The 17,014-nt window shown below is 38.9% G+C and overlaps 1 protein-coding gene across 5 annotated transcripts in view; it reads right to left on the reverse strand.

Moving 5' to 3' along the window:
* The window catches only part of MTX2 (metaxin 2), a 66,469-nt gene extending 49,907 nt beyond the window's left edge, over positions 1-16,562 (reverse strand). For 3 of the 5 annotated variants that reach the window (XM_077883464.1, XM_077883468.1, XM_077883467.1), the window contains exon 1: positions 9,386-9,488. In XM_077883464.1, the coding sequence (XP_077739590.1) occupies positions 9,386-9,473 (88 nt within the window). In that variant the 5' untranslated portion in view covers positions 9,474-9,488. Of the gene's footprint in view, positions 1-5,636; positions 5,705-9,385; positions 9,489-16,361 lie in introns of those variants that run through there. The other 2 variants (XM_077883465.1, XM_077883466.1) reach the window with 2 other exon arrangements.
* Between the last annotated feature and the right edge of the window lie 452 nt (positions 16,563-17,014).

Below are 17,014 nucleotides of genomic sequence, written 5' to 3' on the forward strand. Positions count from 1 at the left end.
GAACAAAATATGGTATATCCATACAACAGAACAGTGCTTGGTAATAAAAAAGAACCAAGTATTGATACATGCTGTAACAGGCATAAATTTTAAAAGCATTATGCCCAGTGAAAGAAGGCAGTCACCAAAGAAAACAAATTGTATTTATTCCATTTATATGAAATGCTCAAAACAGGCAAATCTACAGAGATAGAAAGTAGATTAATGGTTGTTTCAGGCTGGGAATAAGAAACAAGACTGTAAATGGGCAAGGGATTTCTTTTTGGAGTGATGGAAATGTTCTACAATTTGATTGTAATAATAATCACAACTCTGTAAATATCCTAAAAAAACTGAATTGTATACTTTAAAAGCATATGTAAACCATACCTCAATAAAGTCGAGGTAAACAAAATTTTAGGACTCTTACTGTGTTTATTGTGCACTTAAGTGCTTGACATGTTATCCATCTCACAACTTTATGAGGTATACACTATTATTATTATCTGTATTTTATAATAAGAAAACTGAGGCACAAGCATAAGTAATTTGCTCAAAGTTACAGTGTTAGTTAGCAACAAGAGCCAGGGTCTGACCACAGGTAGTCCGGCTCCAGTCAGTGAGCACAAACTGTGTTAGCTAACCTCTTACATAGCCCACAAACATTCTTAGGTAATAATTAATTAGAATTTAAAGCAATTATAATCATCCTACAACAGTAGTTCTCAACCCTTAGTAAAAATGATCTGTGGAACTTCATAAAATTATGTATTTCCACCAAACCCTAAACTCTGAGATTCTAATACTGTAGAGAGGAGAACCAAGAATCCAAACAGGCCCCAAAGCACTCTGATGCAGATGGTCTATAAAGACTACAAAAAACAGACTATCCCTGATACACAGAATACACCTGATATAAGATTAAGTTCTTTTCACCTCTTTCATTCACTTCCCTCAGAAAACGTGGTAGTAAGGACCTGTGTGGTTTAATTTTATTCAAGAAGATTTTTGTCCATCTTATTCTACTTAAATATTTGCACTTGTGGCTTAAAGCCATGTTTTAAAACATGCCTTAGTGACAGGTTTCAATTTTATAGTGTTCCAGAGTAAGCCTTTAAGATTAATGAATGGAGGTCTCGCTTATTTTGGAACCAAAGTGGTTAAATGATAGTTTTTCCATTAGATGTAATCAATAAGGAAAGTAAAATTAAGTTAGTCATTATGAGGCTTGAACATGAGCCATCAAAACCTATCTATGTGAAACTGGAGATCAATTTCAAAATGGCATTCAAGGATCAATTTCATAAAACTAACAAACTTCTGGAGGTTAACAAGGGTCAAGAAGACTAATTCACAACATCAACAAGCCAATAACTGAAGCTAAAGTGAATACATGTTAAATTTAAAGCCTTCCATTCTTTCTTAGTAATAAGTAAACGTCTTCTTCTCAAATGGTCATATTTAGACTTTGTTGCATTATAAAAATAACCAGCCATTTTTCATTAATTTCCGATAAAAAAGCAGGCCAGGGCAGCCCCAGTGGCCCAGCGGTTTAGCGCCGCCTTTGGCCTGGGGTGTGATCCTGGAGACCCGGGATCGAGTCCCATGTCAGGCTCCCTGCATGGAGCCTGCTTCTCCCTCTGCCTGTGTCTCTGCCTCTCTCTCTGTGTCTGTCATGAATAAATAAATTAAATTAAAAAAAAAAAAAAAAGCAGGCCAATTATGTGTGATTGTGAATATACATGAACCTTAATAAGGTTAAGACTTAATAAGGTATAAGACTCAATATCTGAATTCTTTTTAAAAAATGGTGATCTGAAATTGATAAAGAAGAAACACTGACAGTAGGTCTGAACTTTTCTCAGAAATGGAGATGAATATGAGATCAATAGCAGAACTATACAGAACAGCTGGTTATGATGAAAAGTACAATTTCTGGCCAAACAAAAAACAAAAAACAAAAAACAAAGATGACAAACAGCCCCGCAAAAGTATCAGACCTCAACAATGTTAACAATGTAATATTTAAGGTGTGATAGTTCTCCAAATCTAAATCTAGAAAACAGAAAATAGATGCCCCTCAAACTAAAGAGCAATTCTCCCACTACTCTAAATCAAACACAATCACTGGTTAACAACACCTATGTTTTGGGACACCTGGCTGGCTCAGTGGTTGAGCATCTGCCTTTGGCTCTGCGTGTGATCCCAGAATCCTGGGATCTGGTCCCACATCAGGTTCCCTGCATGGGGCCTGCTTCTCCCTCTGCCTATGTCTCTGCCTCTCTGTGTGTGTGTGTCTCTTACGAATAAATAAATAAAATCTTTAAAAAAAAAAAAAAAAGCCTATGTTTTAAGTATCTACTATGTGCTTACTACTCTCAGTACTCTAAACTCCGTCTCTCACATCAAGTGAGGTGACCACTCCTTTCTACCTCCTTTCCATTCCTCCTTCCTCACTCCTCCCAGCTAGTCATGAAACAAATGACCCTACAGAAGATTTGATCTGTCCTTGTGCCTTCTAAAATCTTGGCAAAACTGCAAGATAAAGAAACAAAGAAAGAATATAAATATAGCCCAAACATCACAGAATCCCTTCAGGAATAAGAGCATAGGGATGGAAAAATCCTCAGAGACAGAGGAAAGATATATATTAAAGGCATTTAACTGAACGAACATAGGTTTTTTTATAAACTACCAAAATATGATAAAAAGCCAAATATGAATATAAAACGATCATTGCTCCTCAGGATCTAACTTTGTTGAATGGGTAGGGGGAACAGAGCCTGGAGAGAGAATGGGGGGAGAAGAACAGGTAACTGATACACACATAACCACTTAAAATACAGTAAGTCAAAAAAATATAAAAAATAAAAAATTTTTAAAAATAATAATAAAATTTTTAAAAAATACCGTAAGTCAGGGGCACCTGAGTGGCTCAGTCAGTTAAGCATCCGACTCTTGGTTTCAGATCAGGTCATGATCTCAGGGTCATGAGATCAAGCCATGCAATGGGCTCCATGCTCAATTCAGAGTCTGCTTGTCCCTCTCCCTCCTCCTATGCCCCTCTCCCTCTCCTCCTCCCCCTCATGTGTGCTCTCTCTCCCCCTGCCCACAAAAATAAATAAATAAAATCTTTTAAAAATACATTTAAGGGATCCCTGGGTGGCGCAGCGGTTTGGCGCCTGCCTTTGGCCCAGGGCACGATCCTGAAGACCCAGGATCGAACCCCACGTCGGGCTCCCGGTGCATGGAGCCTGCTTCTCCCTCTGCCTGTGTCTCTGCCTCTCTCTCTCTCTCTCTCTCTGTGTGACTATCATAAATAAATAAATAAATAAATAAATAAATAAATAAATAAATAAATAAATAAAATACATTTAAAATACAGTAAGTGAATACAGGTTGTGTAGGGAAAAACAGATCTTAAAATCAGATACATATAAGTTCCCCTCCCAACTCTACAACTTATTATCTGAGTGTCCTTGACCAAGTTGCTTATTAACCTATTCTTACTTCAATTACTTCTTCTGTAAAAAGGGGAAATGTTACCTACCTTTTAAGGTTGCTGGAAAAATAAAATTAGATAAATCATATAGGTGCCTTATACAGTCTCTAGGTCACAGAATATATCAATAATTACTATTAACAGAAGTATCAGACCAGAAGTACATATAAAATACTATAGGAATCCTCTTAAGGAAATAACTAAATCTGTCTGAGGAAGACAAGAAATAATCCACAAGAGGACATAAAATCTGAACTGGATCCAAAATATAATTAGAAGTGCACAAGACAGGGGCACCAGGGTGGCTCAGTCAGTTAAGCGTCTGCCTCTGGCTCAGGTCATGATCTCAAAGTCCTGGGATTGAGCCCTGGGTATAAATAAAAGCCCCTTCTCCCTCTCCCTCTGCCTACTGCTCCCCATTTGTGCTCTTGCTCTCTCTCACTCCGTCAAATAAATAAATAAAATCTTTAAAAAACAAACAAAAGAAGAAATGTGCAAGACAGAAGATGAGGGGCAGGGAGAGGAGTTTGAGATATTTACTGAAAATCTAACACCCCAATTCAGTTTGAGAAGTGATAAAACGTGCTCAGTAAAGACTTCCTAAATTACCATTTCTATTTATCAAAACACCACTTTATATTGAAATTATCCATTTCAATGGATGTGTCCTACACAAGAAAAGTAAGTTCATCAAAGGCAAGAATTGTTTTATTCTTCTAAGTAAGCCAGCACTTAGCAGAGGGATCTAGTGCAAATTAGGTACTCAACCTAACAAATAAATATATCCCGCTGGAAATCAAGCAGGTCTTTTGCTATCTAAAGTCTGAAAGATATCTGGCACCAAAAGTTGCTATAATTCTGGAAATAAAACCATCAAAGCAAATTAAGGACTGATAACATCTCAATAATATGTACTAAATTCAATAGCGGAAAGGAAACTCATAAACTCACTTGCTCTCCAAATTGCTTAATGGTTCCTAACAATAGGTGCACAGCCCAATCATCTATAGAGTGTTTTAAAAATAACTTGCCCTAGAGCTGCCCTCAACCTTCACATATAACAGGCCTTTGGGGAGAAAAAAGGGAACATGTGTGCAAGTGTATGCATGAGGTTTGAGAAATGCCATGCAATAGAAGCATGGCTTGTTTTAGAGAGCTCCAAAGATAACTGATTATAATGCATGACAACACCCTACATTTACATACCATTCTACCTACACCCACTCCTATCCACCCCCATCTTGTTTGAGAACTTTAAATGGGATTAGTCAGTTCCCAAATCTAATTAAAACAGACTCAAATGACCTCTACGCACCATATATTGCCACCTTGTTCACTGTGGCATATTACCTTCTTAAAGATGGCCACAACAGTGTATTCTGTCCCACAAGCTCTTCTAGAATCTCACCAACACCCCAACTACCCCATCCACCCATCAGGAAGTGAAGTTAAATCCCCTTTCCTTGAATCTGGCCAGACTCAACTCTGTTGTGACCAACAGAATATGGCAAAAGTGATGCTTCAAGATTTCCAAGGTCATAAAAGGTGATGCATCTTCTCTGATAACTTGAACACAGGCCTTTGGAGCACTGAGTAAAATGTCTGACTGCTCGGAGGCTCCCAGGCTTCAAGAAAGCCCAGGCCACATGAGAGGCCATGTATAAATATTCCAGAAAACAACCACAGCTGAGTTCCTAGTCCGCAATTCTTAGATCTGTGAGTGAAGATGCTTCCAGATGTTTCCAGCCCTCAATTGTTGGATCCCAAGCCTTTGAGTCTCTCTACCTGAGGATCCAGACATTGCGAGGTAGAAACAAGCCATCTCTCTTGTGACTTGTCTCAACTGACCCAGAGGATCCATGAACATAATAAAATGACTGTTTTACATGCCAGTTGTGATGTGATTTGTATAGTACAATAGTGACTGAACAGTCTCAGTTTTGATAGTCACTATTAGTCACAGATCTATCATTAAAGACAAAATTAAATATTAATCCTTCTGAGGCCTGAGAATTCCATCTAAATCAGTTACCAAACTGACTCCTGACCATGTTACATTTATAAATTCTACTTTACTGCTTCAGGCATAGATTTTGACATTTCCACCCTCCCTTTAGTCAGTGCCATTTTATTAACCCATTATCTTGAAATTTACCTTTCTGAACTCTCACTCTCCTATTTCCTGACCACATCATGTCTCCCTGACCTTCAGTCCTCAGAATTTAGAACCCAGTGACTACAATGGCTTACCTCCATCAGAAACTCTGGTCTGCTGGTAGTTGCTAGATTATTCAGGAAATGAGAGAAAAAAAAAAAAAAAGAATCCAAGAGAAAAATGATTTAATTATGCTAGCTAAACTCAGAGCTTACTATAATCTTTTTATAAAAAGTAGATCAGGGGATCCCTGGGTGGCTCAGTGGTTAGTGTCTGCCTTTGGCCTGGAGTGTGATCCTGGAGTCCCGGGATCGAGTCCCGCGTCAGGCTCCCTACATGGAGCTTGCTTCTCTCTCTGCCTGTGTCTCTGCCTCTCTCTCTCAGTGTCTCTCATGAATACATAAATAAAATCTTTTAAAAAATTAAAAAATAAATAAAAATAAAAAGTAGACCAGTAAAGCCATTTACCTATGATACAGGGATAATCCAAAACAGTAAATAATGAAAAACATACTTTATATGTATCTCTAAACTGCTTTCCATGATTTCTAAAATATTACCTCCCTTTCTAAATATTTAATATTAAAATTAATCTACCTCTTCAAACAGCCACAAAATGACAGTATGGGAAAATCAGTACAAGTATATACAGTGAGAAGGAGAAATCTGTTTGAGAAGAAAATACATCGAGAATAATTCACAACCTGGGGTGCCTGGGTGGTTCAATCGGTTAAACGCCTGCTTTCAGCTCAGGTCAGCTCAGGTCGTGTTCTTGGGGTTCTAGGATCAAGCCCAGCATTGGGCTCCCTGCTCAGTGGGGAGTCTGTTTCTCCTTTTCCCTCTATCCACAAGCCCTCACCTGCTTGTGCTCTCTCTCTCCCTCAAGTAAATAAATCTTAAAAAATAATAATTCACAATCTCAACTAAAAATAAATGTAGATTACCACATAGTTAACATTACATAACCAGTTTCATTCACTAGTCAAACCAGCATATGAAACTGATGAATGGCAAAAATTACAAATATAACAATGTCTAATGAAAAGAAAGAAGGTAGCTTTTACTTTCACATTATTATTAACGCAGAATCTTTTTTTAATTTATAAAATAAGAAAACCAGAAATTTATCATTCATGATGCTAAAACATCCCCCTATAATGTAAAGGCGAATCAAAGAAAAGGAGGTCAACAAAAAGCCAGATCATTAAAGCTTCAGCTGCCAGTATTACCTGTAGAACACTGGAGTAATGATGGCGCTCTTCCCACCTAACAAATGATAAAATTCATTTGTATGAAGTTCTAGTAAGTGCTCTAGTTTGACCAGGTAACGAAATATGACATGGGGGCAATTCCATGACAATATCTAAAGATACTGTATCTCCTGCAATAAGTATATCCAACAAACTCTTCTGAAAATCCAAATACAGATTAAGTCATGCCAAAACTTCTTTGACTTATAAAAGTTCTTAAAGATAAAAATATATAATCAGCTCAAAAACATAGCTAAGTGTATAAGCAAAATGAAATGCTTTTTACAGTTTCCATTTTGCTAATGCAGTTACAGTTAATGGGAATTGCCATGACAAAATGATTGTTTTTATGAAAAGAACTGTCTTTATCACTAACCAATCAAATTTCATTTTTATTACTGATGTAGAAAAGTTCAAAACCATGATTCATTTATAGAGCGTACAAAAATAAGAAAAGTGTTCAAGAATAGAGGATCATTTACAAAGCAATAAAAAATTAAAACATGCATTTCTCTTACTGGCAAGGCAAATACTTCTACACATAAATGTCTGTAACTGGATTTGCTGAATATTATAACTTCTGTCTTTGAACAAAAAATGAGAAGGCAGAATTTAATATCTCATCTTCATTTGGTATCTTCAGTCCATCTGATAACTGCTTATCAAGAAATTTCAAAAATGTTTGAAAAATGTTAAAAAGTTTGATGATATTTTCTTTCAATTTTCACTCAAATATGGAAGGCTTAAGCTATTATTAATAACTCAAAAGTCTTCACAGAAATAAGACTAGCAAATCTTTATGGGGTATCCATCACCAAATCTTTTAAATTAAAAACTAAAAATCATGTAATTTCAGAGTATGGAATGTTAAAACAAAGCATATAAGAAAATTAAAACTCAAAAAAAAAAAAAAAAAAAGAAAATTAAAACTCACATTATGATTAACTATGGACGACTTCAAGATCAGAAACTTTCAAGTGATCTTAACATCATATCAAAGTTTTCTAAAAGGCAACTAAACACCGCCTCTTGAGAATTTGGGTTCCAACCTATTCATGAATATAAGTGTGATAAAATAAAATAAAACCACACTGCTGTTAATAAATTGTACTTTGCCTCTACTCTGCAGTATAACCTATTTTGTCTTTGCTTTGCTTCTCCATCTGCCTCTTCATTGTCACCTTCGCATGCGCCAGGATGATAAGCACTACAGTATGAGACTATTCACATGACTAGTATGAATGAAAGAAGATTCTCTGAAATTGATGGCCAGTTCAATTAACTTCTCAATGATTCCTCAGTGCCTTCCTCAATACTGGAGAATCCTCAGAATACTAAGTAAAACTAACAATATATCTTTATTTTCAGGAACAAAAGAATTGAACACATTTTATTTTTTCAATTATCTGCTACAATCATCATCATTAGATAGTCAAGAGTTTTGCATATACAAGAGTTTTGACCATCAGATGTTAAGAGGCTTGACTACCACTTTCTACACTCTCAATAAATCTTAGCATCACTTAGCATCACTTCTATTTTACAAAGGACTTTTAAACCATGTTTCTACTTCTTTGCACTTCTAGTACCCTTCTAGATGATTTTAAAGTCCACATTTCCCAGGCACCTGGGTGGCTCAGTCGGTTAAATACCTGATTCTTGATTTCAGCTCAGGGCTGTGTGACTGAGCCCCAAGCTGGGCTCTGTGCTAAGCACAGGGCTGCTTATGATTCTCTCTCTTTCTCCCTCTCTCCCTCTTTCTCTCTGCCCCTGCCCGCCCCCCAGATAAATTTCTCTCTCAAATAAAGTTCACATTTCCTAGTAAATACATGGAAGAGGGATGAAATAGAATATACTTTATTACTGATATAAAAGCAAAATGTTGTAAACAGCCTGTTTTGATAATACTTACTTTCAAAATGCTTACATATGGGTTCTGTGGAACCCGTAAAACTACTTTTCCAGATCATAATATAAATTAATGCTACTGCTAGAATGAAGTTATTAATAAATTTAAATAATTAAGCACCCACATGCCCACAATGAGATAAATGAAATATTGCAAGTCTTTTTTTATTCTTTATATAGTTTACTGAGCTTCTAAATAAAGAACAGAACAGATATTGTACGAATTTTAAAAGATTAATAATTACAGTATGATGAAATTAACTGACATGCTTAAAATATAGCAAGGCACTGGTGAAGTAATAAGGTCATCCAGAAAGATGGTATAGGGTTACTAGAAATAAAGACACTTCAGACAACACACTGTCCAAAAACGGCAATAGGATAGCATTACAAATATAACATCCTCAAAGGCTCTTGGGGCAATAAAAAGTGGTATCAGAAACTAACATGTATCACCGTGAACTAGATGATTAATAATGTTATGAAACATCTTATCCTCTCACAAATAAGGAAACTGTAGCCTGGGATAGTCTGCTCAAAATCACAGAACAAGAAGCAGAGCTGAGCTTAGAACTCAGTTCTGTCAGGAACCTGGGTGGCTCGTGGTTGGGCATCTGCCTTTGGCCTGGGTCGTGATCCTGGGGTCCTGGGATTGAGTCGCACATCGGGGTCCCTGCATGGAGCCTGCTTTTCCCTCTGCCTGTGTCTCTGCCTCTCTCTGTGTCTCTCACGAATAAATAAATAAAACCTTAAAAAAAAAAAAAAAACTCAGTTCTGTCTTACTCCAACAGCCTGGTTCCTAACCTTTATATTCTATTACTTAAGGAGCTTCAATTTTGGGATCCCTGGGTGGCGCAGTGGTTTAGCGCCTGCCTTTGGCCCAGGGCATGATCCTGGAGTCCTGGGATCAAGTCCCACATCAGGCTCCCTGCATGGAGCCTGCTTCTCCCTCTACCTGTGTCTCTGCCTCTCTCTGTGTGTCTCTCATGAATAAATAAATAAAATCTTAAAAAAAAAAAAAAAAAAGCTTCAATTTCCCCATCTATAAAACAAAAATAATATCCTACTTATCAAACAGGATCAAATTGCTAATATTAGCAATTATGTATCTAAGTCATCTAGAAGTGGCTCAAAAAGGGATGCTTACTCTTATCAGTAACTAGATAATTACCAGCTAAGTTTTAAGGATAAAACGTTTTGGCAATGTCTAATAAACAGACCTCCACTCCTTTAGAGGCAAAGTCTGGTAAAAGAGAAAAACAGGTAAACAGCTAAAAATGATATTAATGAACACTTACAGAGCGCTTACAGTGTGTCAGACACAAGGCTAAGCATTATTATGTTTCCTCATCATTTTTTAAAAATCTAAAATTATCTTCACCATTTTGCAATTTAAAAACCTAACACTTTTTTAAAAAGGAAATAATTTGCCCGAGGTCACACATTTAGTAAGCACCCAGGTCTGACTTACTCCAAAGTCCATCAGAAGCATAAAAGCAAGGTGATGGGCACCTGAGTGGCTCAGTGATTGGGCGTCTGCCTTTGACTCACATCATGATCCTGGGGTCCTAGGATCAAGTCCCAAATCAGGCTCACTGTGGGAAGCCTGCTTCTCCCTCTGCCTATGTCTCTCAGGAATAAATAAATAAAATCTTAAAAAAAAAAAAAAAAAAAAGGTGAAAGAAGTGATTGATGGGCACCTGGCTGGCTCAGTCCGTGGAGCATGTGACTCTTAATCTCAGGGGCTGGAAGTTCAAGCTCCACATTGGGTGTAGAGATTACTTAAAAATAAAGTCTTAAGAAAAAAAAAAAAAAAGATTGACACTGTGGGAGATTTCTGCTGTTTAGCACTCAGCATCTCTCACCTTTTGTATCTGGTGGCTCTGTGGAGCCCTAAAGCCTGGAGCCACTCCTAGCACAGGGATATGCAAGGGAGTCAGGCTTGTCCATCACAGTACTCCAACCTCTCAGCTACAGTGACTGCTTCAAATATACTCACACAGCTCAAATCAGGATACTCAACCCTCCCCTCGGATATATGCCCAAGTGACAGTAAAAATTAAAAAATAAATAAAAAATAAAACCTCACATAACGTACTGAAAATCTTGCCATTAAAAGAAAAAGCAGGGGACCCCTGGGTGGCTCAGCGGTTTGGCGCCTGCCTTGGGTGCAGGGCATGATCCTGGAGTCCTGGGATCGAGTCCCACATCGGGCTCCTTGCATGGAGCCTGCTTCTCCCACTGCCTGTGTTCCTGCCTCTCTCTCTCTCTCTCTCTCTCATGAATCAATGAATATTTTTAAAAATAAATAAATAAATAAGCAAATGTAAATTTAAAATACACGGGCTATTATAAAAGATTTTGAAAACAATTCAATATCCAGGATTATTTTTATCCCTCTTCCAAAGTTCTAAATCAAGCATATCATCTAAAGATCCAAGCTATTAATTCAAAACCTAAAAATTAAGAAAATTCGAGTTCAAAATCATAACCTACCCTTCCTTTCCATATTAAGTAACAAGAACAATTCAAAGTCCTCTTCCAGAGATCCCTGGGTGGTGCAGCGGTTTAGCGCCTGGAGACCCGGGATCGAGTCCCATGTCGGGCTCCCGGTGCATGGAGCCTGCTTCTCCCTCTGCCTATGTCTCTGCCTCTCTCTCTCTGTGTGACTATCATAAATAAATATTAAAAAAAAAAAAAAAAAAAAACAAAGTCCTCTTCCATGAGGTGCCTGGGTGGTTCAGTGGGTGAGCATCTGCCTTCAGCTCAGGGCATGATCCTGGAGTCCCGGGATCGAGTCCAACATCGGGCTCCCTGCATGGAGCCTGCTTCTTCCTCTGCCTGTGTCTCTGCCTCTCTCTGTGTGTCTCTCATGAACAAATAAATAAAATATTTTTAAAAAACACAAAATCCTCTTCCACTTTAAGAAATGTATCCAACGAAACTACTCGGCAGATATACAAATACATCCATGAAAGCACTGCTCACATCAGAGAAAAATCATATATACCAGTGATGGCTTTAGGATACATCAACTTAGCCAGACTGAACTACAGTTGCCAGAATTCCTTTTCTACTGTTTCTGATCATGGTGAGCTAGAAGGGACATTCTCTGGGAATCCCAGGGAAAAGCAGGCTCTAGGAAGTCAAAGGAGAAGCAACAGTCATTTTGTAGCATATAAATACCTTCTCCCAGTTTTCCAAACACTAATTTAGGAGCTACTGTGAAGGATTTTGCTGATATAAATAAAGTCCCTACCTAATCAGTTGACTTTACATTAATCCAAAGGGAGATTATCCTGGGTGTATCTGATTTAATCATTTGGAAGTCTTTTAACAGAGGACCTATGAATTCATACACTGCAAGCAGTATCTGCTGTCTGTGTCTTTTCTTCCTCTTAGATCTCCCCTTCCTGGCTGTCTACTTTGTGGATATGGTCCTTGGTTGGCCAACCCTCACAACAGCATAAGCTAATTCCTTGGGTGTGTATGTGTGTGTGTGTTTGCATTTGTGTTTAGAGACATCGATACAAAGCTAGAGTTGGAGTGAAAGCTAGAGCTAGAAATCAAAATCCTACAGCTTCTGCTTCTCCAGTTGACCTAATATCACACTAAATACCCACCAAAATGAAACTAGATAATTATCATTTCTTCATTACAATGAAATACTATGCAACCAATGAAAATGGTGATGGGTGATTCCATTAGCAGACAAGGAAACACATCTCAATATTATATGACAAAACAGGTTACTAAAAGTAGATACATTTTATATTTATGTGTTGTTTTTTTAATTCAGGTGCAGAGAACAAGACAGTTCTGGTCATCAAAGTTTTAATGATGACAGTGAAACATCAAGTCAATCTGGCTGTTACGGTTTTAGCTGATTGTTATTTTATTCTCTTGGATTCCTTCATTGTCTACAATGGTCATGTAGCATATAATCATTATCAGGAAAAAAAAAATTCTCATTTGACAGGAAAAAAAAAGACTTACAGATTAAAATGTGCCCAGAGCATTAAGGGACAAACAAGAGTTATCCAAACAAACTGGGCATTTCGGGAGGAGGACAATGTGTGCCAAAGATGAACTCTACAAAGTATAGAAAGAGAATTTAAGAGAGACGAGATGAGGCTGAAGAGATGGATCAACTTATGGCAGGTCTTATATGCCTCACTCCACCTACAGATGATTCTGAACTAATGAAGGTGTTGAAACAAGAGGAGTCATGTTTGCATTTTAGGAAAATAACAAAATCACATAAACAAAACCTCACTGAGGCTTGCAGTGTGGAGACTGTATTGGAAGGAGGCCACACTAGAAACATGGAAACCAATTCAGACACTACAATGGTAATCCAAGCGAGAAATGACAAAGCCCTGAACCAAAATAACAGTGGCGATGAAGAGAGTAAGCCACTGACGATATACAGTAACGAGTAAGAAATGCAAGATTTTGGTGAAGAATACACTGGTAGAGACAAAAACGATTCACTTAAACTGGGGAGTTCACAGAAGTCTTCCAAAAAGATGCCGTAAGAATGAGGCTCTCAAGAATATCACAGATAGATGCAAAATGCCTTTCAATGTTTCTTTTTTTTTTTTTTTTTTTTTTTTTTAAAGATTTTATTTGTTTGACAGAGCAAGAGAGCACAGCAGGGGGAGCAAAAGAGGGAGAGGGAGAAGCAGGCTCCCCACTGAGCAGGGAGCCTGATGTGGGGCTCAACCCCTGGGATCATGACCTGAACCCAAGGCAGATGTTTAACCTGCTGAGGCACTTAGGCACCCCTAAATGTTTCTAGAAGAAATTATCAGTATGTTAGCTCACACCCACTGAAAGGAATACTAAGCAAACTGTTAAATACACTAAAAATTAAAGCACTCAACTCTAAGAACATTCACAATTATTTATTGTATGTATAAGAAGACTATATAGATATGTATCGCTAATCTCTTAAGGTTGACCTCTTTCAAGAAAACCATATTATTGCCAGAAATAAAATACTCTGAATTGATCCGAGTCACATTTATGTCACTTACAAGTCAAACACTGTTTCCTATAAATTATTTTAGCCACCCCTTATTCACTGCTTGCTCAAATACAATCTTCTAATTTTAAAATTATAATCATTTAAACTACACAAGCAAAATATTCTCACTATAATAATTTGATCGATTCAAAAATATAGTTCCTCTACCCTCCACCAACTCTCCACCCTTATTACTCTGAAATTACTAGTTCAAATTAGTTGAATATTCTGTTTTTCTTTGCTTACATAAATACATACAAGTTTATATAGGGTTTATTTAACAACAATGGGTTCATACAGTATATATATTATCCTATAACTTGTTTTTTACTTAAGATAATCATAAATTTCAAGCCAATATATTTAACAGGTATATGTATCTCATTTCTATTATTTATAATAATGTGCGCATACCATAATTTGACATGTATATAGCACATTTATGGGGTTTTGCTATTAAAATTAATGCTATAATGAATACTGCTACATATTGCTTTAAATAACGATCCAGTATTTCTATCAGATAAATTCCCTGAAAAGTTTCTAGGTCAAAGGATGGCATTTTAACCAATCTTGCTATACTGAGTTCTCAAAAAGTAGCAATAATTTACAGACTCACCAACAGTCTGAGGGTAGATGTTTTCTCCCATACCCTTGTCACTTCTAGAAATTATCATATTCATTTTTGCCCATCTGACAAAATGGTAAACTTTATCTTTTAGTGATAGCATCTTTTCACATGTTCATTGTCCATTTACATTTTCCCATTTGTGAATTGCCTGTATACTTTACCCTTGGTCCTGTTGTCTTTTTCATTTATTTTTGTAGAAACTTATGTCTTTTATCATATAAAGCTTTTCAAATTTTTCTGCAATTTTTCCTCCCAGGAATTTTGGATTCTGTGTCTAACTTAGGCCTCCCCTGCTACCCAAGATTACTGAAAACTATCTCCTTTATTTTTCCTAGTTATTTTATTACAATTTGGTTTTTGTTCTTATTTAACATTTAGATTTTTAATTCATTTGGAATTTATTCTTGTGGTGTTATGACTTGGGAGTTGACCCAAAACAATTTATTGAATTATTCATCTTTAAATACCTCCTTCTAGAGTAATAGATTACAAATAGCTAAAATGGCACACAAATGAAATTCCTAGAAGTTCTTAAATTTTACTGAGACAAAATTCCAAACTTATTAAAAGTTTATTAAAAGACATTTATCAGGGATGCCTGGGTGGCTCAGCGGTTGAGCGCCTGCCTTCAAGCCCAGGGCCTGATCCTGGAGACCCGGGATCGAGTCCCACATCAGGCTCCCTGCATGGAGCCTGTTTCTCCCTCTGCCTGCGTCTCTGCTTCTCTCTCTGTGTGTCTCATGAATAACTAAATAAAATCTTAAAAAAAAAAAAAGACATAATTTTTCCTTTAGAAGAAATGACACATTGAGGCACATGCATACAGTATACCAGAATCAGCATACAATGTGAAATGGTTGATTTTTTTGAACATAGCAGAAATGGAAATTAAATCAATGATCTAACTTTTAACATAAATGTAAAAACAGAAATAATCACTGTTTGAAATCTCAAGATTATTCATTGATTCAGGTCACAAACATTTACTGAGCACCAACAAACAGGTGTTCAGAATTGTAATCTAGTGGGAGCGTCCCTCTCTTCCAGAAAACAATGTATTTAAGCGAAAAAGGAAAAAAAAAAAAAAAGAAGAAGAAATGTACCTTCACGTAAATGCAATGCAATGAAAAACATTTCGGCGAATTTTATGACACATTCAGCACTTCCCATTTCCAAAACACTACTTTATTTCAAAGGTAACCTATTTATCCTGGTTAAGTGTCTCTTCACTCTTGTTGAAAATACTGCCAGGAAGTGAAGATTAATTCCATTTAAAACTAACGACTGCCCGTCAGAGCACATCTACAATACCCATGCCTAGTCTCCTCACTTCCCCGATACTTGATCTCACTATGATAAATAAGAACCTCGAAAACAGAAAACAAATCTATTTACATCAGCCACGTTCATTCACTCCATCCAACCAAAGGTGTTTCTCAAAAACATATGAAGGACTTTTCGGTGAGTCCCAGGGGTCTGGCAAATGGCAGTACTACTGTGTTGCTTGCAGAGGAAGCAAGAATTTCGGTCGCCCTGAAGTGGCATTGGGAAGCGAGGGCGACTTGCTAGGGACAAATCCCCTTAAACTTCAGATCCCACGACCGAGGCTCCCCGCGCGCGCGCAGACGGAGGCCTGGGAGTACCTGGCCCCGTGGCCACGCCCCCGCCCCACGGCCTCCTCCACGCTCCCCAGGCCCTCGCGGCCCAACGGGAGCTGGCCCAGGTGCGCCCACGAGAAGGCAGGCGGCGTGACAGCCCCTGCGGGGTGACCTTGGCCAAGCGTCTCCCCTCCGCTCTCTCCTCCGCGCGGTATCCCCAGGCCTGCGCTCGGCACCTGACGCCACAGAACGCAGAGGGGCTCCCCGCGCCGCCCCCCCTCCACCGCAGCCCGAGGCCGCGCGCGCTACCTGCGATCTGCGAGACGAAGGCTTCCGCCACCAGAGACATGGCGGCTGCGCGCAGGCCCGCGGCGCCCGCTCCGCACGGCCCTCGGCGTGCTCGCCGGCCGCTCCCAGGCCCGCTCCGGCCTCCGCGGCCCACCAGGCGCAGCGCACCAGGGCGCGGGGGCGGCGGCGAGGCGCGCAAGGTGGCCGCCGGCCGGCCAGGAACTTCCGGCGCGGCGGACGGCGGCGGGGGAGCACTTCCGCCTGCGCGCGCCTGGCTCGGTGGGCGGGGCCCTCGGGCCTGCGTCCCGGCCGCTGCGGGCTCCGGCCTGGGGGAGGGCCGCGCGCGGAGAGAGGGCTCCTGGAGGTGTTCTGTATCCCATTTTGTAACCAAGTTAATTTTTTTTTCCTTTTTTTAAGAATTATTTCTTTATTTGCGAGCGCGCAGGAGCGGGGGGAGGGGCCGACTCCGCGCGGGGGGAGAGACTCGATCTCCCAGCGCCGAGGTCACGACCTCAGTGGGATGCTTAACCGGCTGAGCCACCCGGGACGCTCTGGCGAGTGATGTATTTTAAGCGCACGGTACCAGGCCCTTGTAAAAAAAAAAAAAAAAAAAAAAATTGTGTGCAGCGTTCGATTTCATGTCATCTTCCCCACAACCCAGTAAGGCCATATTG

Source organism: Canis aureus, chromosome 34, assembly GCF_053574225.1.
Source record: "Canis aureus isolate CA01 chromosome 34, VMU_Caureus_v.1.0, whole genome shotgun sequence".
NCBI classification, from domain to species: domain Eukaryota; kingdom Metazoa; phylum Chordata; class Mammalia; order Carnivora; family Canidae; genus Canis; species Canis aureus.